This window comes from Gymnoscopelus microlampas, assembly GCF_963454915.1.
Source record: "Gymnoscopelus microlampas genome assembly, chromosome: 2".
Lineage (NCBI taxonomy): Eukaryota > Metazoa > Chordata > Actinopteri > Myctophiformes > Myctophidae > Gymnoscopelus > Gymnoscopelus microlampas.
In genome coordinates this window covers 20,808,884-20,835,639 of record NC_139939.1, presented here as the reverse complement: position 1 = coordinate 20,835,639, position 26,756 = coordinate 20,808,884, and the positions used below count along the sequence as shown (strand labels likewise).

Sequence of the window (26,756 nt, the reverse complement as noted above, 5' to 3'; positions counted from 1 at the left end):
TCCCAGCAAAAGATTGTGTTCTCCTGCAGAAATAAACACACGCTGTTACACACATTAAAAAAAGCCCAGAGTACAGTTAGTTGCCCATCTGGTGAACATTTAGCAAGTCATCGCCGTAGGGTGGAAACCTCATATGTCCAAAACCGTTACTTTTCAAGATTCAAATTCAGAAAGAGCAAGAGTAGTAGATCTACAAGCTCAAAGCTTCTACATGTCTCCTTAACAGTATTCTGAAAAAAGTATGTTTCTATATCAGTGGTGCTCAATCGTTTTCATGTCAAGGACTCCCAAAATGATACGTATTTGGCCGCGGACCCCCATCTCAAAATATGTTGTTCCAGAGGGTCCGAGAAGCAAAGATTTGAGTTAAAAATGTTATAAAAAAATATAAGATTTGCACACATTTTCACGATTTTTCAAAAATAGCAGATCTACAAGCTCATAGCGCGGCACTCGGTGCCGCGCTATGAGCTTGTAGATCTGCTATTTTTGAATACCCATAGTGTAAAATAATGCTTTTTTAGCTCAAATCAAAAAATGGCACAGATGCGTTCCAGGTCTTAATGGGTTAACAGTAATTGGGGCAACGCTGGGGGGGAGAAACATATATATTGTTTCCTTGCATTAGCACCATTACGACAACGCAACGTTCAGGAAAAACAAAGAAACGGTAATCCCCCATTCCAGGCCTATAGGCTATAAACAGATTGACTCTGAAACATAAGCATTCTTTAAGGATATTCGTTGGTATTTCACAACTTTTGCTACACAAACCGTGGCTTTGTTTCCATGGGGACGGCGTTGATAGGTTTGTGAATTTAGTTGGACCTGTGCTACTTTATGGCCCAACCTTAACCTCAATTGCTCCCTGGAACACAGGCTGGCTATGTTTTTCTGCAAAGTAAGATCTGTGTAGTTCACCTTATGGGGGGAGGATATGGTCATAAACAACATGACACAGAGAAAGAATGGCTGCCCCTTTTTTTAGGGAGGGAGGGGTTAACGACCCTCCCCGAGGTTACAGTACATGTCTGTTTGTTTAAACAGCGTTGTGTACTGTACGCATTCTTATCGTTGCTGTCGGCCAGAAACCTCTTATCTCCATATTATGACTTTTTTGTGTTTTTAACCCATTAAGACCTGAGGCCGATTCTACAAATATCTTCTAAATCCCAACAGTATTCTGAAAAAACGTATGTTTCTACAGTATATCAGTGGTGCTCAAACTCTTTCATGCCAAGGACCCCCAAAATGATATTTATTTGGCCGCCGACCCCCATCTCAAAATATTTTGTTCCAGGGACCCCCCAAAAGCAAAGATTTGACTTACAAATGTTTGTTTTAAAACAATATATATTCAAATATTTGCACACATTTTCGTAATTTTTCCAAAATAGCAGATATACAAGCTCGTAGCGCGGCACTCAGTGACGCGCTATGAGCTTGTATATCTGCTATTTTTGAATAGCCAAAGTGTAAAATAATGCTTTTGTAGCAAATCAAAAAGTGACACAGATGCGTCCCAGGTCTTAATGTAAATGAACCCCGATACTTGATCATACTATAGCGTCACACCAAAGCATCCAAAAATAGTAGATCTTTTGAGCTTGTCGATCTGCTCTTCTATGCTACTTTTCTTTCGTTTGAATGCTGAAAACGAACAGTTTTGGACATAATATGAGCTTTCCCCCCGACAGAGACGTTATAATGCTTAGTGCTTCTGTAATGGCCTACTTTTTATTTTTACAACTTGGCAAGGATGTCATTGTTTTAATGCATACTTTTAAGGCAGCCTATTTAACCATTTTCAACCTGGCATCCCTGTCTTGGTTGATGTCATAGGGGAAAATACTTCATATTGATGTCATTAGGGACAAATACTTCATATTGGGCTTAAGAGGTTTACTTGGATTATTTTAAAGGGAGGGTAAAAGTGATAGTTACATTGCTATAGAGTGTTTGTTCCGTAACAAGGCTCTCCCCATCTCTCCAGCGCTTTAGTACAGACAAAACATACATGTTCAGGTCTGATCAGGAGAGAGATCTCATACAGCAGTGGTTATTTTGTGCCAAGGACCCCCAAATTGATATATGTTTGGCCCGCGGACCCCCATTGCCAGGGACCCCCAGAAGAGAAGATTTGTGTTAAAATATTACAAAAATATTCAAGATTTTTCACAATACTTTCAAGATTTTTCAGAAAAAAAAAGAAAAAAAAAGTAAAAATAGCAGATCTACAAGCTCGCAGTGCGGCACAAAGTGACGCACTGTGAGCTTGTAGATCTGCTATTTTTGAATAGCCAACGTATAAATGGATAAAGTGGTTAAAATTATTGGGATGCTGTATTAACACATTTTGCTGGGGACCCCCTGGAACCCCCCCAAGGACCCCGGACTCCAACTTGAGAACCAATGTCATACAGGATACACGACAAACAAGCAAAATTGGAAGTGACGACACAAAGAAATGAGCAGACAAAATTGGAACTGAAATTGGAACACTATAACATTTAAGCTGAAATAAACTTCCATTATTCACCAGTCACCTCCACTATTTTTCCCCTCTAAAAGGTATTTCTAATAAAGCCAGGAACACGTGAAGAGGTCGGCTATACTTAAATATATTCCGAATCACTTGGTTTTGTTCAATCGAGCAACACGACCCACAACTGTTTTCTGACATCCTTTGTCTCCGAAAAAATAAGTAAAGGTTGTTATCTTGCCATGTAATTGTGCAAAAAAAACGCAGCGTGAAGTTGTCTAGGCCCAAACCTTTACTTGTTAGAACAAGAGAGAGGAGAGACTTTTTTTTATTATTTTATTTTAATGAAGCAAGCCTTCAAAAGCACACAGACAAAACTTATCTGCGGTAATATAATTAATGTTCAAGTGCCAATCCTTTTAACCCATTCAATCCGGGCGAACGCATCTCTGTCATTTTAGATTTCTTTGGCTATTCAAAAAATAGAAGATATACAAGCTCCTAGCGCTATGAGCTTGTAGATCTGCTGTTTTTGAAAAATCTTAAAAATCAGTGCAAATCTTTGAATATATATTGTTTTTAAGCAAACATTTGTAACTGAAATATTTGCCTCTTGGGGGGGTCCCTGGAACACAACATTTTTACAAATCTTCCGTTAGAAAATATATGTATTCAAAGATTTGCACACATTTTCGCTCGGCCGCGCTATGCCGAGCTTGTAGATCTGCAATTATAGCATTATATTTTACAGTCAAAGAAATCTCAAATCACAGAGATGCGTTCCCCGGATTGAATGGGTTAACTAAAATGATACAAAAGCTGACTGCAGTAAATTGGGGGACGACAGAATCATTTGCTGACACAGCTCTACTCCCTGTCCTTTTTCTTGTTAGACACAGTAACTGTCAGTCATTCATATCTGTGTTTGCACGGTATGATTTGACTTTTGTTTCAGTTCCCATGCCTGCTGTGTCATCAGCACTAATCAGATTGTCTTTCCTTTATCTATGAGAAACACATTCACTCAACATTAACAACTTTTATCCTTTTTTCCCCCAAAAAACTGCTAAACTAGCAGATCTAGTTGTGAGCTCGTAGATTGGCTATTTTCACTACATGTCGGGTGGAAAAACCTCATATGTCCAAAACTTTTCAGGATTCAAATTCAAAAGTAGCAGATCTACAAGCTCGAAACGCGTCTGCTACTTTTGATGCTTTTGTGTGATGCTGTAGTATGAACAAGTACAGTAGGGTGTTAATTTAACCCATTAAGACCTGGAACGCATCTGTGTCACATTCGATTTCTTTGGCTATTCAAAAATAGCAGATATACAAGCTCATAGCGCGGCACCGAGTGCCGCGCTATGAGCTTGTAGATCTACTATTTTTTGAAAAATCGTGACATTTAAAAAAAAAAATATTTTAAAAAAATATACATATTTTTGAAGACGGGGTGCCGTGATTTTCAGTGATCCCCCCCCCCCCCCTAAAACATAATCATCAGGTATTATGGTTATACTAGGAGGAGGAAGAGGTTTCTCTGCCCGACAGCAACGATAAAGGGTTTAAGTGGTGACACGGTTTCTGCACCACACACAGACGCACGCACGCTCGGCTTGCTGACTCTTCCAGAGCAGCGGAATGGACTGCGTGATCTCCATTTTGATGACTCCAACATACCGCACGCTTTCATCTTTATTTACACCTCTGACATCAGTACCTTTGCATCAGTTTAGGTCCAAAGGTTTTTGCATCCCAGTAAGAAGCCCTGCAGCAAACCTCTTATCTCCATATTTTGACGTAAATTAACACCCTACTTGATCATAGTACACAAAATGATCAAAAATAGGAGATCTACAAGCTCAGCGAGGCGTTTTGAACTCGATCTGCTATTTTTTTTATTTGAATCCTGAAAAGTAACAGTTTTGGACATGTGAGGTTTCCACCATGACGGAGACGAAATCATGATCCAGGCCGCCCAGGAAAACATGAGTTTGTCGGTGGTTTTGTGGGGTTGTCCCCCTTCTCCCCTGATGTTAGGAAATGCTTACGGATAGAGACACAAACAACCCAGCAATACTCCCCCCAGAAAGAAAATGTGGTTCAAAAAGACAGAAGACCATGTGATGTAAAAAAAAAAAAAGAAGATCAGTGATTCCCAACCTTATTGTGCCCGGGGCCCACTGGTGGTCCGTGAAGATATTGCAAGTGGGGTCCCCAAATAATTGGCAAAACACAAAACATTTTATTGATAATGTAACATTCTATGTTAAAAAAAGTATTTTTCTCTTTAAAACCTTGAAAAATGTCATTGTGACACATAACTAGGAATTGAAAGTATGCAGTGGTACTTCCATTGATCCAAGCCGGAACCATTGGTGGAAAAAGTACTCAAATGTTTTACTTAAGTAAAAGTATCAATACTGCAATGTAGAAGTACTCTGTTACAAGTAAAATTCCGGAATTCAAAATTTACTTGAGTAAAAGTACAAAAGTATTGGTATCAAAATGTACTTAAAGTACCAAAAGTAAAAGTACTAAAATGTTTGAAAATAGCAGATCTACAAGCTCACAACGCGTCGCATCGCGACACGTTGTGAGCTTGTAGATCGGCTATTTTCAAATAGCCTTGGTATAAAATAGGGTACAGTACTTGAATAAATGTACTTAGTTACTTTACACCACTGGCCTGAACACAATCGATCGATTGATCGTTCGTTAAAATGAACATGCTCTGAAAAAATGCACACGGCCCACCCATCTGACCACTTAACACAAGCGGTCAGATGGGTGCTTTCGAGATTTTCAAGTGGGCCCCCGATCCAGGAAAAGGCTGAGAACCCACTGGGATAGAGAGACACCCCCCCAATAAGAAAAATGTGGGATGCTTTGGAAAGACAGAAAGACGGTGTGTGTGACATAGATGATTATCTGCTGAAAAGCCCCTCATCATGAGCGCCTGGCCGCGCGTCATCTCGTTTTTCTGACCAAAAACATGGCAGTCAGCTGTGTGTCTGCAACTCACATCAAATAACATGCACTGTGTGAACCTGGGAACAACATGAAGTCATTGCTGGCAGTGAAGAGGTTAAACTGAGAGAGAGAGAGAGAGAGAGAGAGAGAGAGGGAGGGAGGAAAAGTAGAGCAACAGTAGAGCAACCTAACCCAACTGAAATGCTTTCTTCTTCTGTTTCGCATAAACATAGGCCCGGCCTCCCTCTCTTTTTCTTTCCTTCTCTCTCTCTCTCTCTCTCTCCCCTAGCCCACTCATATGTTTCTATTTAAGGCCAGCAGTGTCGACTGCCATGATTGGTGTGTTCGTCACCCCCCCGACCCCCCCCCCCCCCCGGCCCCCCCCCCCATCCTAACGGCAGTCTACCAAACCCAGCAGAGAGGGGAGGCTTTTCCTCTCTCTCTCTCTCTCTCTCTCTCTCAACCCTTTGCACTGTTGATTTTCCACAGATTGAAAACTTCTCCATTCTTCCACTGACTGACTCTGCTCCCCCCAGTCCTCCTCCAACCTCCGGCCCGCTAATAGCTCCCCTCTCTCCTCCTCCGCTTCTCCTCTGTCTCTTTCTTTCCCTCCGTCCGTCCCTCCGTCTCTCTCTCTCTCTCCGTCCTTGAAGCCCCCCAGTCAGTCAGTCAGTCAGTCAGTCAGAGTCGGGGTCCACATCATGGAGACCCCGTGAAGGCGGCCCCCCTAAGGATGCGGCCCCTCCTGCACCCTCTTCTTCACCCCCTGCTCCCTTCCCTCCGCTCCCCCTTTGTTTTGGTTCACTCCGAGGGTCCTCCTCGGCGCTCTCTCTCCGAGGCGGTTGCCGGGCGGGACGACGAGGACAACGGCGGCGCAGCTATATGGCCAGCGGACGCTCGGGATTACTATGCAGCCAGGTCGTGAGCTCGGCGCCTTCTGATTGGTCGGCGACGGGGGGGTTGGCGGATGGCGGCGGCGACGACGCAGCGGGCGCAACGCGGCATCGCCGGCGGCCGCGGCGGTGCCGGCGGGCGCTCGCGGCGGGGGGCTACACACGCCGGCCGCTGGCTGACGGCCTGTTTCTTCCCCTCAGGGATCGACAGCTCGGAGCCCATGGTGCTGGAGCAGTACGTGGTGGTGGCCAACTACGAGAGGCAGGAGAACTCTGAGATCAGCCTCAAGGCCGGGGAGACGGTGGACGTGATCGAGAAGAGCGAGAGCGGTGAGTCTGACGGCTCTGTTGTTGTTGTTGTGTGTGTGTGTGTGTGTGTGTGTGTGTGTGTGTGTGGTGTGGGTCGTTCTCTGACAGAGCGCTGTGGACTCTCACAGGAGGAGACTCTGTGAACATGCAGTCATGCCACACGCTTTGCAGACGTTGCACCGCTGTCTGATGTTTGCTGTTTCTGTTTGGCTTTCTGGGTTTCTATCAAACGCACACACGCACGCACGCCCGCCCGCCCGCCCGCACGCACGCACGCACGCACGCACGCACGCACGCACGCACGCACGCACGCACGCACGCACGCACGCACGCACACACACACACACACACACACACACACAGATTCTCTGCCTCTGTCTGTCTGTCAGTGTCTCTCTCTGTCTCTTCTCATGGTTCTCACTCTTGAGACGATTTGTTCCATTCTGCCCTTTGTCCTCAAGAATCCTCCGCTGCACTCTCCCTCTCTCGCGTGTGCCAGCGTGCTCTCTCTCTCTCTCCCTCTCTCTCTCTCTCCTCCTCTTCTCTCTCTCTCTCTCTCTCTCTCTCTCTCTCTCTCTCCCCAGACTCCCATCTCCATAGTGGGTCTTCTTGGCATTACCTTGAGGTTCTGTTGTTTAGGTCTGTGGTTCTCAAAGTGTTTCATGTCAAGGACCCCCATATTGATCCATACATGTATTAATGCTGCAGACCCCCATATTGATCCATGCATGTATTAATGCTGCAGACCCCCATATTTATCCACATGTATTCATGCTGCAGACCCCCATATTGATCCACATGTATTCATGCTGCAGACCCCCATATTGATCCATACATGTATTAATGCTGCAGACCCCCATATTGATCCATACATGTATTAATGCTGCAGACCCCCATATTGATCCATACATGTATTAATGCTGCAGACCCCATATTGATCCATACATGTATTAATGCTGCAGACCCCCATATTGATCCATACATGTATTAATGCTGCAGACCCCCATATTGATCCATACATGTATTAATGCTGCAGACCCCCATATTGATCCATACATGTATTAATGCTGCAGACCCCATATTGATCCATACATGTATTAATGCTGCAGACCCCATATTGATCCATACGTGTATTAATGCTGCAGACCCCATATTGATCCATACGTGTATTAATGCTGCAGACCCCATATTGATCCATACGTGTATTAATGCTGCAGACCCCCATATTGATCCAAACACATGTATTAATGCTGCAGACCCCCATTAGAAAAGATATGCCTTGGACCCCCATAAGAGAAGATTTGTATTGCGTGGCACTATAGCAATGATTTTGGACCCCCAGTATGATATGCATTAGGCCACAGACCCCCATTTGATGCCATTTATATCCCAATACCCTCAGTGTTAATGTAACTCTGAGAGTGTACAAATGGACCCTGCACTCTCAGAGTTACAGAGCCATAAGGGTCCATTTTGTTCCTAAATGTCATTCAGCTGGGTGAATGACTTGAATCCCCATGAACCCTAACGTCCCAATAGGCAAACATGCCAATAGGCAAAGTACCAATACTGCAATATAGAAATACTCTGTTACAAGCAAAAATCCAGAATTCAAAATGTACTTGTGCAGAATTATGCAGAATGTCCCATTTCACAAGTTTTCAAAAAACAATCTTTTGAAAATAGCAGATCTACAAGCTCATAATGCGTAGCACCGCAACGCATTACGAGCTTGTAGATCGGCTATTTTCAAATGGCCAAAATATATATAGGGCTGAAGTGGTTAATGTATGTTTTGTAATAATAATCAAAATCTACAAAGTAACTAGTAACTCAAGTTGTCAAATAATTGTAGTGGAGTAAAAGTACAATATTTGCCTCTGAGATGTAGTGGAGTATTAAAAGTACTGGAAATTGGAAAAACTCCAATAAAGTAAAAATACCTCAAAACTGTACTTAAGTACAGTACTTGAGTAAATGTACTTAGTTACTTTACACCACTGCTAGCCAGTGCTCACTGACCCCAAATTTCCAAATGCCTCTCACAGATTTGAAGTTTTGAAGAACAAAAAGAAACAAAACAAAAAACAGGGGGGAAAGAAGGAATTACAAGATCTCATTGCGGTGACTGAATCCTACATTAACGGAAGAATGGAAACGGAATAACGTGTTTATTTCGGGCGAGAGTCAGCAGTTCATATTTCTCAGCTCACTGCCGTCGTTCCACATTCTGACTGACGCTCTGTGTGTAGCAATCCCCAGCGTTGCATCTCATTTTCCATGCTCGGCCGGTGACAGCCAAGCAGCTTGCACAACTCAAAGATGAGAAAGCAGTATACAGCGAAGCTCCCAATGTCTGCAACAGCGCTTCGCCCCTTAAACGCTCGTGCAGTATCCCGACGTGTCCTCCCCTCTTATCTGTGCGCTGATTGTGCGTGTGATCGCCTCTCTGTCTCTCCCAGTACATCTTCTCTCGCACATCTTTGAGTAATTATGCGAGAGTTAATGAGTCACTTTTGCCATCGTAACGAGCTTTAACCCAGCCCGCGATTCTACCAATGTCTTGTAAATACTAACGTTTTCTGGGAAACCCATGTTTGCTATATTATATCAGTGGTGCTCAAAACCTTTTTGATTGATTGATTGAATATTTTATTGGGGAAAAATGTAAAACAGCACAGTTACATTTAGAATACTTAGTCTAAAATGTCTGTTCAAAAAAATTCTCGCGGTCTTGTTTCCAATGAGGTCCTTGGTATTCAATGCATAGTCATATAAAATCTTTTCACTTCAAGGACCCCTAAAATGATATGTATTTGGCCGCGGACCCCCCCATCTCAAAATATTTCATTCCGGGGACCCCCATGAAGCAAAGATTTGAGTTAAAAATGTTCCCTTTAAAAATATATATTTAATCAAAGATTTACACAGATGTTCACGATCTTTCAAAAAAAAAATAGCAGATCTACAAGCTCATAGCGCGGCACTCGCCGCACTATGAGCTTGTAGATCTGCTATTTTTTAATCTTAAAAATTACACGGACGCTTTCCCGGTTTGAATGGGTTAAGGGTTTAGTTTTTTCGGCGTTCCAAGGCGCTCTGTGCTCTGGCCCTGCAGCTGTGTGGCTCCATGTAGTGTTGATGCTATACACACCGTCCCTGTGGGCCAGCAGGGCTTTTACACTGTGTTTATAATCCATTCATTGTAAGTGAGATAATAACCCACATTCTGCCAAATGCCAAGCAGTTGCAAAGGACTTATTATATCATTGCTGTCGGGGCAGGAACCTCTCCATAATCGCTGTATTCTAACTTTTTACAGCGTCACGCAAAGGCATCAAAAGGAGCAGATCTTACAAGCGACCAGTGGTGGAAAGTAACTAAGTACATTTACTTAAGTACTGTACTTAAGTACAATTTTGAGGTATTTGTACTTTACTCGAGTATTTCCAATTTCCAATACTTTTACTTGTACTCCACTACATCTCAGAGGCAAATAGTGTACTTTTACCCCACTACAATTATTAGAAATCTTTAGTTACTAAAGATTAGTTACTAGTTACTTTGTAGATTTTGATTATTATTATGTCATATTATATTATTAAACATACATTAACCACTTCAGTGTACCACAAATGTAAATCAATTTGGGGGTCCTTGGCACGAAAAAGTTTGAGAACTAGAGATGCTTTTAATTCGGCCTCTGTCTCTCTGCCTCGTTAGTGAGGCTTCAATGTCAGCCCGTTGCTGTCAACTCTTACTTAAGGAAGTAAGAGTTTATCCCCGTCTCATTCAGCCTGCCAGAAGCTCTTCAGGAGCAGGATGTGTGTCATTTAAACATTTCTGTTTCATGAATATTCAACAAATAAAGCGGTCTCTTCTCATGCCAAAAAAATATGTAATTACGCCCCACGTTCCCCCCTCCCCTCCGGAGGGAGCCGTGCCTGATCACATCGGGATTTTACCGGTCCCAACGGGATGTAGCTACGAAGCTCGACTTAAATCTGTGTGCAGTGGGGGGGGGGGGGGGGGGGGGGGGGTTCCGTATGCGAGGAGGGATTCGGGGGTGACGCTATTGAAAAAGGAGCATTTGAGTTGAGCTTACTTTTTGCACGGTTGTCCTTTCCTGGCCCAGAAAAGAACTGGAGCAGCAGCGGGGGGGGCATGATGATGATGATGATGATGACGATGATGACATCAGTAGAAGGCTACGCCAAGTCAAACACATCGTAGGGCTCGTATAATGCTGAACCCCCCCCAGCCCCCCTTCCCCGCGTGGAAAAAAAGGCTTCTCCTCTAGCTGCTCAGACTGCGTGGTGCTTATTGCCTGTGACAGGTCCAGTGTAGCAACGGTTACAGTCATTTTGGGTCGCCATACGGCCAATTAATTAGGCCTTAATTTCTCAAACATCTCGTGTAGCTCTCCAACTATTCTCCCTCTCCCCCGGTTATGATCGCGATATCGTATATCTTCGCTGTTGGGTAGAAAACTTGTATGTATGAAACTGTTACTTGTCAGGAAATGGAGACAAAAAAAAAAACCTGTGTTCCAATGGATCCAATGTCGGTATTATTTAGTAGCACTTGTTAATACTTCACGTTGGTTCAATATTTATAAAACCCGCAGGCACGCTTAACCACCTTCACTTTAACATTAACCAATTAAGACCTGAAACCGATTCTACAAATATCTTCTAAATCCCAACAGTATTTTGAAAAAAACGTATGTTTCTATATCAGTGGTGCTCAAACTTTTTCATGTCAAGGACCCGCAGAATTATATGTAGCCTATTTGGCCGCCGACCCCATCTCAAAATATGTTGTTCCAGGGACCCCCCCAGAAGCAAAGATTAGAGTTAAAAATGTTCGCTTTAAAACAATATATATTCAAGGATTTGCACATTATTTTCACAATTTTTCAAAACTAGCCAAGGTGTAAAATAATGCTTTTTTTTTGCTCAAATCAAAAAGTGACACAGATGCGTTCCAGGTCTCAATGGGTTAAAAAACAATTAAAAAAAATAGCAAAACAAGCAGACTCGTTGTGAGTTTGCAGATCGGCTATTTTTTTGCTACTTCTGCGTGACACCGCCAGGTGCGTAGCATGACGAAGTATAGGGCATTAATTCACAGTGGAGAAAACAAGTCGAAAAATATGGACTTACGAGGTTTCTGACCCTAGACCGCATGAGCGATACATTTTCTCACACGCTGTCGGCACTCGAGTATACGGTCCGCATGATGCGTAGCAGATTTTTCAACGAGGAACAATTAAAACCGTGGCCACGGCCGTTTTTTTCTTGGGTTTCCTTGCACTCTTGACCCTGGTCCAGTCACGGGTTCAGCTGAGTAGACGTGGGATGTTGTTCTTATACCCCTGTGAGAAGTTATTGGCCTCGCACGCTCACGTTCACCACCAGCTGTTTCACTGTACTCTTGTCAACAAAAAGTGCATCCATCCGCAAGCGGTGGCGTAAAGTAACTAAGTACTTTTACTCAAGTACCGTACTTAAGTACAATTTTGAGGTGCTTTTACTTTACTGGAGTATTTTGCAATTGTCTATACTTTTACTTCTACTCCGCTACATCTCAGAGGCAAATATTGTACTTTTACTCCACTACGCTTATTTTAAAACTTTAGTTACTAGTTACTTTGCGGATATACATTATTACATTATAAAACATACATTAACCACTATTTTATACCTAGGCTATTGGAAAATAGACGATCTACTAGCTCACAACGTATCGCATCGCAACGCGTTGTGAGCTTGTAGATCTGCTATTTTCAAACATTAGTACTTTTACATTTTTAGTACTTTAAGTACATTTTGATACCAATACTTCTGTACTTTTACTCAAGTAAATTTTTAATTCCGGACTTTTACCTGTAACAGAGTACTTCTACATTGCAGTATTGATGCTTTTACTTAAGTAAAACATTTGAGTACTTTTTCCACCGCTGTCCACGTGCGTGTGTGTGTGTGTGTGTGTGTGTGTGTGTGTGTGTGTGTGCACTGTACGCGTACTGTATGCGTGCATGTAAGAAGAAAGAAGTGCCTACATGCCAGACTTCCTGTTCTCTCATTTAGCCACTTAAACCTACTGTACTGTGTATATCGTCGCAGAAACCTCTTACCTCCCATATTTTAACTTTGTGTGTTTTTTATGTAAATTAACGCCCTACTTGATCATACTACAGCGTCACACAAAAGCATCAAAAGTAGCAGATCCACACAAGCTCAAAACGTTTCCGTGTGCGAAAATGTTCTGTGAACCCTGCTTATATAGAGCAAACATATAGCAGCACATATTGATTCTTATCAAACACACTGTATATAAGTGATAGTGTCAGGCCAGCAGAGCGCATTCACAGTCATACAGATATACACATACCTGAAGGCCTCTGTCTAATTCCACATAACGTGTTTGTATCAAGTTAAAGCAAGTCTTTGTATTGAATACTACAGTATCATGAATGTGAGTTTGAGTGTAGGTGTGTGTGTGTGTCAGTACTATTAGACCAGTTGTTCTCAAACCTTTTCTTGACAAGGACCCCCAAATTAATATGTGTTTGGCCGCGGACCCCCATTTGAAAAATATTTTGTGCCTCGGACCCCCATATAAGATTTGTGTCAAAATATTCATTTTTCATTCAAATTGTGATTTAAAAAAAAAATAGCAGATCTTACATCGCGTGACGATGTAAGATCAGTAAACTGATTTTGATGCTATATTAACAAACTGGGGACTCCCTGGAACCCCCTCAAGTACCACTGGGGGTTCCCCGTACCTCACTTTGAGAACCACTGCGTGTGTGCGTGTCTTCCTTCCTCTGCGCACGTGCACAAACTGCACACATACATGCATTCTATAGGATCACGCGTGTGCATCCAGGCAGCAGCATCCTCAGATTTACAAGCTGCTAACTAGTTAAAAAGGACAGATTTATGAAGGGGGGGTTCAGGAAGGTGGACAGTCACGCAGGGTTTGGGATCCTCCGGGCCGTGTCCGTTGTGTTCTTGGTGTCTGGGCCACTGTCCTGGATTGCTCCCTCATGGTTCCTCTTCGGACATGGGAACCGCGGAGCGTCTGGACTGAGGAATGTCTCTAGGCAGCATGGAAACAAAACTAATCCGCCAGCACGCATGACCAAGTGAAGTCCCACGGCCGCGTGTTGTCGGGGCTAAAAGTAGGTTGTTGTGTGGCCTTAAAATGAACTGAAGGTGACTAAAAAGGCCGTTCACACTATAAAGCCAGTGGTTCTCAAACTTTTTCATGTCAAGGACCCCCCAAAGTATTTGGCTGCGGACCACCATCTCAAAAATATTTTGTGCCAGGGATTTTTCAAAAATAGCAGATCTACAAGCTCATAGCGCGGCACCGAGTGCCGCGCTATGAGCTTGTAGATCTGCTATTTTTGAATAGCCAAAGTATAAAATAATGGTTAAAGTGGTTAAAATGATTGTGACGCTATATTAACTAATTTTGCTGGGGACCCCCTGGTACCCCCCCCCCCCCAATGCTATAAGCACCATAGTTGTTGGTGTGTGGACGCTGCTATCCACTTGAGTCAGAACGATTTTTAAAACTAGATCTTTATTCTTATCGTTGCTGTCGGGCAGAAATCTCGTATCTCCATATTTTTCATAAATTAGCGACCTACTTGATCATACTACAGCGTCACACAAAAAGTGTTAAATGTAGGAGATCCGCTTTGAGCTTCTAGATCTGCTACTTTTTCCGTTTTTGAATTTGAATCCTGAAAAGTAGTAGTTTTGGACATATGAGGTTTACACCCGACAAAGACGATATAACACTTGCGTGAACGGTCCTTAAGACTTAATTTATGCTGCGTTGGGTGGCAAATAGCCGATCTACAAGCTCTACAACATGTTGCGCTGTGACACGTTGTGAGCTCTGAAAGAAGAAAACATACCATGACTTTTCCTTTTCTTTTCTATGTAATGTTTTATATTAACTAGTCCATACCCGTGGGGGGATATGCGCACATGATCTGGCAACCCGGGAGCCAGCCAACACAAAAACGCTAATAAACAGCAGACATTTGGGGAAAGCGAAAAAACGGGCTTCGCTGTTCCGTGCACATGGTAATGGTCAATGGCTGTGTGCAAATCTAGATCAATTGCTCCAGCCACTGAGGGGAACCGCTCACCACCCTCACACCACGCTCACAGAGCTTTGTAGAATTATAGGAGGATGTTATATTTTCATTACAATATTACATTATTTGTAGCAATAGCCTCACGGCCCACCAGTGCACATTAGATCTTGTACTTCAAGCTTTCGCAACAGTGTGGATAACAATAAAATCGGAATAAAATCAACTCTTTTAGCATGTACTCATGGCGTATGAAGAACATTAGTGGCAGTAATAGCCGTGGAATGGAAAACGACTTACGTTGCGTCATTCCAAATACGTAAGACTTGAATATAACCAAAACAATCCTGTTGACGTCCTTGATAGACGGGGTGCGGACGATCTCACAAGGTTACGGACAGCGATTCCGCAGATCTTTTCTCGCCCAGTTTTGCCCTCTCGTCGAGTCCCGGCGCTGCTAGTGCCGTTCTGGTCATCATCATTTAAAAAAAGAAAATGAATAGGAGATGCATGTGATTGGCCCTTCCATTGTGTGTGATCAAAAGACAGGGGGAATAATGTCAAATGTGAAATAAAATCCCCTTTCTTTCCACCGTTTCATTACCCGAGCCTAATGGATCTGCCAGGAGAGGCTTGATGCTGAGCTGCAAACAAGATCCGCTGGGTTAGGGTGCCGACCAAAGCCAGCCGGAGAACCCATTTCAACTGAATATTTCAGCCTTCCTTGCCAGGGTTTGAGGGGAATTTGTCACAATTGATCTAAAACTAGTGGTTCTCAAACGTTTTTATTTGATTTCAAGGACACCCGTAACTGAGAGATTTGGTTCCATTTGTACAAGGTCAATTTGGAAACCCTGTCAAGGAGCCCTGAGGGTTCCCTGGACCCTCACTTTGAGAAGCACTGATCTAAACAGATCAGACTTCTCACTGCCTCTCCCATAGACTACACCCCTCTTGGGAAATTAGAAAGCTTAAACGGCCACTTTGGAAAATTTGTACAAGAAGTTTAGACTTCAGGAATACAATTCACCGTAGAGAACGTTTAAAGTAAATCTCCCTGTTCAGCTTTTTAAAACTCTCAGCAGGTAAAAAATGCTGTTTTTGAGAAGGCCAAGAAACACTTGAGGTTTTGGCCACTTTTCATCTACTGCTCAGCCAATCTGGTTTGGCTGACCGTGCTCGTTTCTAATATGAAAGCTGGTCTTTTTCCTGAGATTTTGCTGGGTCTGTGTGGAGGGATCATTGAGCCAGACATGCTGTAGAAATCTCTGGATCAGACTTCACCAAGCCAGCCTCCCAGTAGCCTCGATCTCCAGGCTTTTATTTTTTATTTTTGCTCAAAAATAAGAGCCTGGACCACTCTGTTGACGTTCCTGGCATATGTGTTTCATTTGCCCAACCAACCAGAGTGCAGTGGGCGTCGCTCCAAATGTTGTGACGTCAGGGCTCTCAACACTGCACATTGGGGGAGGAGGCGGGGCTGACGGACAGATCGGTGAACCAATGGGATCTCACAGATTTTTTCACCGGAGATTTTGAACCCGCCCCTCTAGACCAGATATCAGACACGCTATAGGGCAGCCTATACATAGGCTATATTTTCAAATAGCCTATGTCTAAAATAGGACTAAAGTGGTTCATGTTTTGTAATGTAATCATTTATATCTGAAAAGTAACTAGTAACTAAAGTTTTCAAATAATTGTAGTGGAGTAAAAGTACAATATTTGCCTGAGATGTAGTGGAGTAGAAGTAAAAGTATTGGAAATAGGAAATACTCTAGTAAAGTGCAAATACCTAAAAAAATTACTTAAGTACAGTACTTGAGTAAATGTACTTAGTTACTTTCCACCACTGGCTGCAGGTTATACCAAGGAGAGGAAAACAAGCAACATTTCAAACAGTGGAAGTGGCCCGTACGTGCCACATCCATCAGTATCTTGTCTGTGTCTCCCTCAAGGCTATATTTGTGTATTGGCTCATCTCACTGTTGTGACTGAGGCTCGGTGATATAGATTCATAATGTGTCACTGCAGCTCCTATACATAACAATAAATAGATGAACCTTGAACTTCATGACGACCCACTTTATATGAAGACCATTCACTCACCTTAACTCCTCCCTCCAATTGCAATCCTTGTTTGAAATCATCAAATCATTCAGATTCTGCAGCAAGGTCATTTTTTTTTTAGCTAAAGAGAAATAGTTCTGCATTTCAGCATTTAACACGGATGCTTTGTGTGTGTGTGTGTGTGTGTGCGCGCGTGCGTGCGTGCGTGCGTGCGTGCGTGCGTGCGTGCGTGCGTGCGTGCGTGCGTGCGTGCGCGTGTGCCATCAACACAGTACAGTATCCACATACTAAAGTGATCAAGAGGTAAATAGTGGCTCCATTACAAGTCCTCCTCCGTGTGGGCCCTGTCCAGACCAGCTCACAACATGTGGGTTATTTCAATCTCAGGGCAGACCGGCACACATACCAGGGACCATGTATATGTACTGTTATGTGCAGTCAGTTAACTGTATGGTACGACAGCCTCACACCATGAACTTCCTCAAAGTCGCTCTGGCTTTCTGGCTATCGTCTGTACTCACCTACACGCTACAGCAGCACAACAGTACAGTTACAGCAACCTCTCGCTTTCCGTCTGCCTCCCAGACGCTATGATGCACGTCTGGCTTTTTGACAGTCTTGATGCAGTTCATGTTGGAGCTGTCCAGAACCATTTGGGGGACCGCACGTTCAAGTTGACTTCTATAGTGCTAATGCTAACGCAAAAAAAGGCCAGCGGTAGTAAAAGTCCCGAATGAGAAGTTTACTTGAGTAAAAGTACAAAAGTATTGGCATCAAAATGTACTTAAAGTGCCAATGGTAAAAGTACTAAAACGTTTGAAAATAGCAGATCTACAAGCTCACAACGCGTCGCGATGCGACGCGTTGTGAGCTTGTAGATCGGCTATTTTGAAACAGCTTAGGTATAAAATAGGACTGAAGTGGTTAATGTATGTTTTATAATGTAATAATATTATATCTGCAAAGTAACTAGTTACTAAAGTTCTCAAATAGTTGTAGTGGAGTAAAAGTACAATATTTGCCTTTGAGAGCGGTGTAGAAGTAAAGTATAGACAATTGGAAATACTCCAGTAAAGCAAAAGTACCTCAAAAGTGTACTTAAGCACAGTACTTGAGTAAATGTACTTAGTTACTTTACACCACTGGCAAAAGGCTTACATTTGCCTGCGGAGGCGCCGGACGCCGGTTTTCCCGGGGAAATGGACTTGACACCGCAAGAGTTAAGCTAGGCTAATTAAATCTTACAGCGTAAGGCTCCTGGTTTGAGAAAGCCTGCACTGTTTGGACAGAGAGCATGCTCACTGCAGCAGTGGTCCTCAAAGTGTCGTCCGGGGAACTCCAGGGGTCCTTGGGGGTTTTCCAGGGGGTCCCCCAGCAAAATGAGTTAGTGCGACATCACAATCACTTTAACCACTTTATCCATTATATGTTGGCTGTTCAAAAATAGCAGATCTACAAGCTCACGGCGCGCTTGCACATCTGCTATTTTTGAAAACGTTTTGAAACATCTCGATTTTTTTTTTTTTTTTCACAAATCTTCTGTTCTGGGGGGTCCCTGGCACAAACATTTTCAGATGGGGGGTCCGGCTTTTTACTACAGTACAATCTGCAGTGGTTAACGGGAATGATCAAACTCTTCCAGTGGTAGGAAGAGTTTGCACTTAGTAAACGTAGCTATAGCACCATGTATAATACTCTAGTGAAATTACAAAAAGTACGAACATGCGATGCATTGTGAGCTTATGGATCTGCTCTTTTCGAATAGCGATGTAAATATGGCGTAATACGGCTTAATGGGTATGTTTTGTAATAATCAAAATCTACAAAGTAACTTGTAAATAAAGATGCTTAATAATAGTAGTCGAGTAAAAAGTACAATATTTGCCTCTGAGATGGAGGGGAGTAGAAGTACATCAATTATTGAGAAAACGTACTTACGCAAGTAAAGCAAAAGCACTTGAGTAAAAGTAGTAGTTACTTTCCACTAGTGGTTAAAAAGCATTATCAAACTCTTCGAAAAGTTGATGGTTCCAAACCCTACACTGTCAGGGAATAAATCTGGTTTGAATTAATAAGTGAATGAATAAGGCTATGGCCGCTCCCTCACCAGTGTGAACACTGTGTAGACCACTGTTTCCCAAACAGTAGGTCGGCATCCATGTTTGGGTCGCGGACCAATTTTTATTGGTCGCGTGTAAATATGCCCTTTTTTACGTTTACATTTAAAATATATTTGTATATTATTTCAAAAGATAAAGAAAAAAAGGTTAAACAAAAATAATCACAACTTTTCATCAACTAAAAACTATTCCAACATTTCCCCCCCAAAAAATAATAAATAAAATAAAATACATGTTTTTATATGTTTTTATCCATAAATAAATTAACAATAAATTAACAATGTTCAAGAGGTAGGGAAAATAGCAGATCTACAAGCTTGTAGATCTGCTGTTTTCACCGTAGTTTGGGTCCCCGGGCAAACGTCTAACTTCTCTTTTTGGGTCTTTGAGCTAAAAGGTTTGGGAACCACTGGCTGTAGCCCTTGTGCCAGGAATGTGAAGCCCTCAGTGTGTGTTATTGTAGAGCTGTTCTGTGGTCAACAGTAGGAGACGGTGGTTGTACTGGCCCGGCGTCAAAGTGTGAGTGTGTTTGACCACTTTCACCCTGGCGTCCCTATTTTGGGCACGCCGTTATAGGCGAAGGTTTTCTAAAAATGTCCCAAACATAGCAGATATACAAGCCCACAACGCGTCGCGAAGCGACGCGTTGTGGCCTTGTATATCTGCTATTTTGTGGGACATTTGTGGAATTTGGAAAATAGGCCATCTTATAGGCTTATAGATGGCCTATTTTTGCTATCCGTACAGCGAAGTATACTTGGCTTAAGCGGCTACAGTAACTATAGAAATATGAAGGGAGTGGAAAAACCTTTCCCATTATTGTCAAGGCCAAGAGAATAGCAGTTTAAATGGTATATGGTGCATTTATATAGCGCCTTTATCCGCTTTACAATGTGCGTTACATTCACACATTCACACACCGACGGCACAGGAAACCAAGCAAGACACCAACTTGTTTAGGGGGGGTTGTTCTGTGTCTTTCTTGCTCAAGAACACTTCGAACCTAACACAGCACAGGCTATATTTGACCAAATAATACATGGGAGCGAGGCTATTGTACAAGCCGGTAAATAAACAATGACAACCATCTGCTTTGTAAAACGTATTAAATCAAGCTTATGATTCCAGAAAGGTATTCCTCCTGCAAAAAAAAAAAGTGCCTATATAACTGCAGCCATGGCTGTATTCCTGGGGGCTCCATTCCTACAGTAGGTAGTGCGAAATAAAAGGTACGGTATACGTCCAGCGATAAGAATAAGCCTGGCCCATATGAAAGGCATTAGCATTTTATGGGCCAGTTCATTGCAAGTATTTCGGAGCTACGGAGGAGTTGGCTCCACCTGTAAAGGGGGGAAGGGGAGGGGGGTGGGGGGGGTCACAGCACTATAGCTTTACAGAGCGACAAATTCAGGAGCTCTCTCACTCCGTGGCCCACCTTGACGTGCGGTGTAGGGAAAAACCGATGCATAAATCATCCGCATTGACAGTGGCTGGAGGTGGCTGGCTGCCATTATCAGCTCAATGTGTGTGTGCAGCTCTCTCTCTCCACATGCCCATATATATCGTTGCTGTCGTCGGGCAGAAAAACTCGTATCTCCATATTCTAGTTTTTATGTTTTTTTTCTCCGTATACTTTTAATGCCCTGCTTCGTCATACACAGTGTCACAGAAAAGTAGCACAAATAGCAGATCTACAAGCAATTTTTGTTGAGTCTGTTGGTTTGTCTGTTGGTTTGAGTCTGTTTTTTTTTTTAATAAATATTGAGTTCAAAACGGTGGGTTGTGCACATCCTGTTCGTTGCTGGTGCTGGACTCTAAATGACAGTTTAGAAGAATAAAAGTCCGCACAACAGCATTGCTCCTCAGTATCTTGTTTACTTTAACCCATTAAAGCCGGGAACGCATCGGTGTAACCACTTAAACCATTATTGTACACTTTGGCTAATCAAAAATAGCAGATATACAAGCTCATAGCGCGGCACCGAGTGCCGCGCTATGAGCTTGTAGATCTGCTATTTTTGAATGTTTTAATATATTTTTTAAAACTAAAATCTTTGTTTCTGGGGGTCCCTGGTACGAAATATTTTCAGATGGGGGTCGGCGGCCAAAAATATAATTTTTGGGGTCCTTGACATGAAAAAGTTTGAGGACCACTGATATAGAAAAGAAAGATTTAGAAGACATTTTGTAGAATCGGAACCTCAGGCCTTAATGGGTTAAAACACATAAACTACATGGTACACAACGTTTCGGCCACAGTTGGCCTTCACCACCTGATGTGTACCATGTAGTTTATAAATACTGAACCAATGAAAAGTATTAACAAGAGCTTGTGACTAAATAACTTCACTTTATTGGATCAATTGGAACACATGTAAAAAAAAAAAAAAAGATTGGCATTTCCTAAAAAATAACCATTTTGGACATACAGTTCAAGGTTTCCACCCAACAGCTACGATATCACACCTTAGCTAGCTGGAGCTGAGGAAAGCTGTGTGTGTGTGTGTGTGTGTGTGTGTGTGTGTGTGTGTGTGTGTGTGTGTGTGTGTGTGTGTGCGTGTGCGTGCGCGTGTGTGAGATGTTTGTGAAGTGAGGATATGAACTGTTTGTGCAAACGTTGAGAGCTATACAGTATGTGTGCATTTGTCTCTTGTTTACATTTGAGATATGGGGAAAATGAACAGTAACTCCTCAGCACACTTTCTCTCAAATGCACAAGCGATGCACACACACTAAAGACACACACACGCACGCACGCACACACACACACACACACACACACACACACACACACACACGCACACACGCACACACGCACACACGCACACACGCGCACACACGCACACACACAAGCTTCAAGCCGCATCATTTGCACATATGGGAGTGTGAGAGGAGTTCTTTTTGACAGGACCCAGTCCCTGTAAATCCAGTTCTGCAGAAAATAGGAACAATAAAAAACAGACGAATGAGCAGAAAATCCACTGGATACCCCTCCTCTTTCTCTCTCTCTCTGTCTCTCTCTCCCTCACTCTCTCTCTCCCTCACTCTCTCTCTCACACACACACACACACACACACACACACACACACACACACACACACACACACACACACACACACACACACACACACACACACACACACACACACACACACACACACACACACACACACACACACACACACACACACACACACACACACGGAGCCTTTGCAGTCTCTCATCAGTTTGACATAGCCAGAGAGGATGAGTGACAGAGTGACAGTCAGAGGGACAAGCAGAATAGACGGCTTTATATTGTCTCTGTCGTGTGGAAACCTCATATGTCTAAAACTGTTACTTTTCAGGATACAAATTCAAAAATGGCAAAAGTAGCAGATCTACAAGCTCAAAACGTGTCGCTTTGCGCAGCTTTTCGAGCTTGTGGATCTGCTACTTTGGATGCTTTTGTGTTAGAATATGGACTTAAGAGGTTTCTGCCCGACATCAACGATTTACAGAGAGTGACAGGGGAAACAGACAGAGAGAGCAGGCTTTATAGTGAGACAGATGCCGTGGCAATCATCCTTTTCTAAATAAATACTGTGTGCCTACTGGAGATGAGATGATTTCAAATCAGCATCACGATTATTTTAAACTCGATTCTGATTGATGAACGCTTATTGTAAAACGCACGCCACCATTGTACAACGAAGTATAATACAGGGTGGTCAATCGGACCAATCGATTTAGTCGATCATGAAACATCTATTGGAATTTGTTCGTTTAGATTCGTTGATATATCATACAGGGGAAAAAATGATACAAAAAATGCTTCTCGAGCAGTTGACCTACATTAGCCAGATTTAGTCTGTTAGAGGTTGTGCTGTAAATATGGCGGTTTCAATATAATTGTGGTTAATTGGCCCCAAACTATTTTGGTAGGTCCCTAAATGATTAGCTTAATGTGCAACATTGTTTTCTCACTCAACAGTTAACAGTAAACAAACCAACATACATTATAGGTGTATACAGGGTATCTGCACATTTCTAAAGTTACAATGTATGGCCTTTTAAGACCTTTTCAATGGTCAAATATTACGTAGGACAGAGGCAAACATTGTGAAAATAGCCAATCTACAAGAGAGGCGTTGTGAGCTTGTAGTTTGGCTATTTTCACAATATTTATCGGCGGAACCGAGTCAAACTAAATGTAATGCCTACAATTCCAAGTGCTTGTCAGGGTGGGGGGTCCCCAGTTCAAATGTGATTATTTTGGGGGGTCCCCAGTTCAAATGTGATTATTTTGGGGGGTCGCCGTTCAAATATGATTGTTTTGGGGGGTCCCCAGTTCAAATATGATTGTTTTTGGGAGGTCATGGCCTGAAAAGTTTGGTAACCCAGGAGATGAGATGTGAGGCAGGGTTTGGAAATACAGAGGCAGCCAAAGGATGATGCATCAACCTGACACCATGACACATGCATGCTATCCACTTGAACGCACCATAAGAAGCAAACATGGCATGTTTTTCCCCTCTACACCAAATCTCTTCACTGAAAATAGACCATCTGTACAAGATCACAACAACGCGTCGTGAGCTTTTTTTAGATTTGCTATTTTCGTCCAAATGTTCCTCTATTATGAAACGCTCAGAATAGGGTTCATTTGGTTAAACTACTTGATAATCAATTTCAATTCAAATGTCCTAATTAAAACAACAACAAAAAACAAAGAAATAGTAAGACCTGGAACACATTTATGTTGTTATTTTACAATTTGGCTATTAAAAAATAGCAGATATACAAGCTCGTAGCGCGGCACCGAGTGCCGCGCTACGAGCTTGTAGATCTGCTATTTTAGAAAAATCATGAAAATGTGCAAATCTTTGAATATACAGTATATATTATTTTAAAGCTAACACTTTTTTACTCAAATCTTTGCTTCTGGGTCCCTGGAACAAAATATTTTGGGGTCGGCGGCCAAATACATATAGTTTTGGGGGTCCTTGACATGAAAAAGTTTGAGCACCACTGATATAGAAACATATGTTTTTAAGAATACTGTTGGGATTTAGAAGACATTTGTAGAATCGGCTTCAGGTCTTAATGGGTTAAGTGGTTAATTCATAAAATATTTGAGTACGTGTCGGTCCCAGGGAGTTTTTGGTCTCGAGCTGAATCGTTTGAGAATCCCTGCTTCAGACTGTTATGGTGAACGTCTACACATGTGCCTATAGTCTGCCTACACATGCTCATGACTGGCTGTGGAAAAACAACAGTCACTTTGGCCAAGGCTGAAGAAGAGAGTGTGTGTGTGTGTGTGTGTGTGTGTGTGTGTGTGTGTGTGTGTGTGTGTGTGTGTGTGTGTGTGTGTGTGGGGGGGGGGGGTTAAGCAGCTGTGAAAATGAACCAATGAGCCAGCCCGGAACAGGATAAATAAAAAGGTGGCCGTGTAATGAAGTACATATTGGGGAGACATCTGTACATACAGCCGAGTGGAAGGGCGGGCTGTTGTTTTAGCAGGTTCAAGTCACCATACCTCCTTATTGATGGCTGTGTGTGTGTGCGCGTGTGTGTTTGCATAGTACAATTTGATGAATAGACTATTTTTAGGACCATTTTTCCTGGTCTGATGGCGTAATTAGGGATGGGACGATATGAAAATTGCAAGTCACGATTATTTAGGCCAAAAATAATTGTGATTAACCATATCGCGATAATCAAAATATGCTTAAAACTTAAAATGTCACCTTTGTTAACCACTTGAACCCCCAGCATCCCTATTCTTAGGGGGAAAAATAGCCGATCTGCAAGCTCACAACGCGTTGGTACTGAATTTGCAGCTCAACAAAAGCGAATTCATCCTAGTGTATGATGGAGGGCAATTTCGCGATAAATGTAAATCTCCGATACGATTATTGTGAGCATTTTTTTCATTACGTATAAACGATAATAACGATTATCGTCCCATCCCTACTTGTAATGTGTTTAACGACGTGCTGATGTTCTGTTGACATCTTCCCGACGACTGTCAGTTGGAGTAACGTCATTCGGTATTCTAAGTAATGACGTCATCACGCAACGACATTATCCTTTAAAATGCATTGTCACACGAACAAAAGTCATTTAGAAACGTTTACCGGCGAGTCTGACCTCTGAAGATTATTCATCAACACTACAGAACAGTCTGCCGTGTAGCGTGGGGATTCAATTTGCAATACCAGCACATCAATAGTAATCAGCTTCCTTGACTGGCAAACCCAGTCTGTGGATTTGTCAAACCTTCTGTGACGTTTGTGCCACAGGACCAACAAGCAGCAAGGCGCACACATCAGGACATTCTTTTACAGAGCAGGACTAGATAAATCCAACTTAGTTAACAGTGTTAGGAATGTTTTTATGGACGGTACATGGACGGAATGGAGCACCAAAGGCATCCAGTTATGTTGCAGTGGAGCACAATGTGTATGCCGTTGCTTTGGCGACGTGTCTCCGCTTGATGTGCACATTTTCAACACAGTGTCTTTACGCTGGGTGAAGCTCCCCCAGTGGCAACGGGTAGAGAAGAATGTCTATGGCACTATGGCCACACAGAAGCTGTGCTGATACAAGATATCATCTACATCTGGAGAGGAGGGTATTCTCTTTGCAACCTACCCTATGCATTTGATGTCGACACCCACAGATGGTTCAAGGTCAAGATTTCTGGCACTTTTCCAGAGGCGAGGATCTACCACTCAGCCTGTGTCTTGGGGAAGGTCATGTTTATACATGGAGGACACACCCAGAAGACTGGACTCACCAATGACCTCTGCAAGTTGGACACCACCACGATGGTCTGGTCTTTAATTAACACCAGAGGCACTCCACCACCTCCTTTATCAGGCCACTCTGCCACCATCATTGGGACAAAGATGTTTGTATTTGGGGGCAAAGGTGGCCCGTGGTCGTACCTCAACAACATCACAGTGTTTGACACAGAGACCAACTGCTGGCTGAGCACACCTTCTGCACAGTTTCTCCCAGAAGGACGCTGGGGTCATTCAGCCTTTATTACCTATAATGGAGAGCTGTACATATTTGGTGGCCAAAACAAACAGACCTGCAATGCTCTGTGGAAATTCAATCCAGAGACCTTCTCCTGGAAGAAGGTTAAGACCAGGGGAAAAGGCCCATCTCGCATGTTTTGGAAGTGCTACTGCATGGTGGGAGATCGTATTATGCTCTTTAATGATTACCTGTACATCTTAGACTTAAGTCCTAGTCTGAAGATGTTATCCAAGCTAGTAGTTATTCAGTATGGTCTGGAGCAGTCGGAGCTCCCACATAACATCAGGTGGGAACTGGCAGCCCATAGCTGAGTGGTTAGTGAGCCCGCCTAGGGAGCCAGAGGCCCTGGTTGCCCCAGGTTCGATTCCAGGCCAAGCCAGCATATGTGTCGATGAAATGAAATTTGTCCCTGAGCAAGACTCTTAACCCCTAATTGCTCACAGGTTCTCATTGGAAACAAGACCGTAAGGACTTTCATGAACGACCTGTTAAAAGGAATTATCCTTTATGACTACCAACAGCAACAGCAAATGCCTCGCTGGCACAGATTCGTAAATCACAGATCACTTGAGCACAGTCCATAATGCTCTTCTGTATTTTACAGTGGAACCATTCCCCCTGATGAAGACCCTATAGGTCAATACGGGTTGGTCATAATTTGTTGCTTTGCTCAAAATAAATCCTATATTTTTTCATCAAAGACCGAGTGCCTTGGAAATATTTTAAGTCTGCAGTCCACACCTTTTGGGAGTTAAGCC

The 26,756-nt window shown here is 42.9% G+C and overlaps 1 protein-coding gene across 3 annotated transcripts in view; it reads left to right on the top strand.

Moving 5' to 3' along the window:
- sh3pxd2aa (SH3 and PX domains 2Aa) overlaps window positions 1-26,756 on the top strand; it is a 184,585-nt gene that overhangs the window by 108,002 nt on the left and 49,827 nt on the right. For all 3 annotated transcript variants that reach the window (XM_084044248.1, XM_084044247.1, XM_084044249.1), the window contains one exon: window positions 6,550-6,678. In XM_084044248.1, coding sequence (XP_083900374.1) covers window positions 6,550-6,678 — 129 coding nt within the window. The remainder of the gene's footprint in view (window positions 1-6,549; window positions 6,679-26,756) is intronic.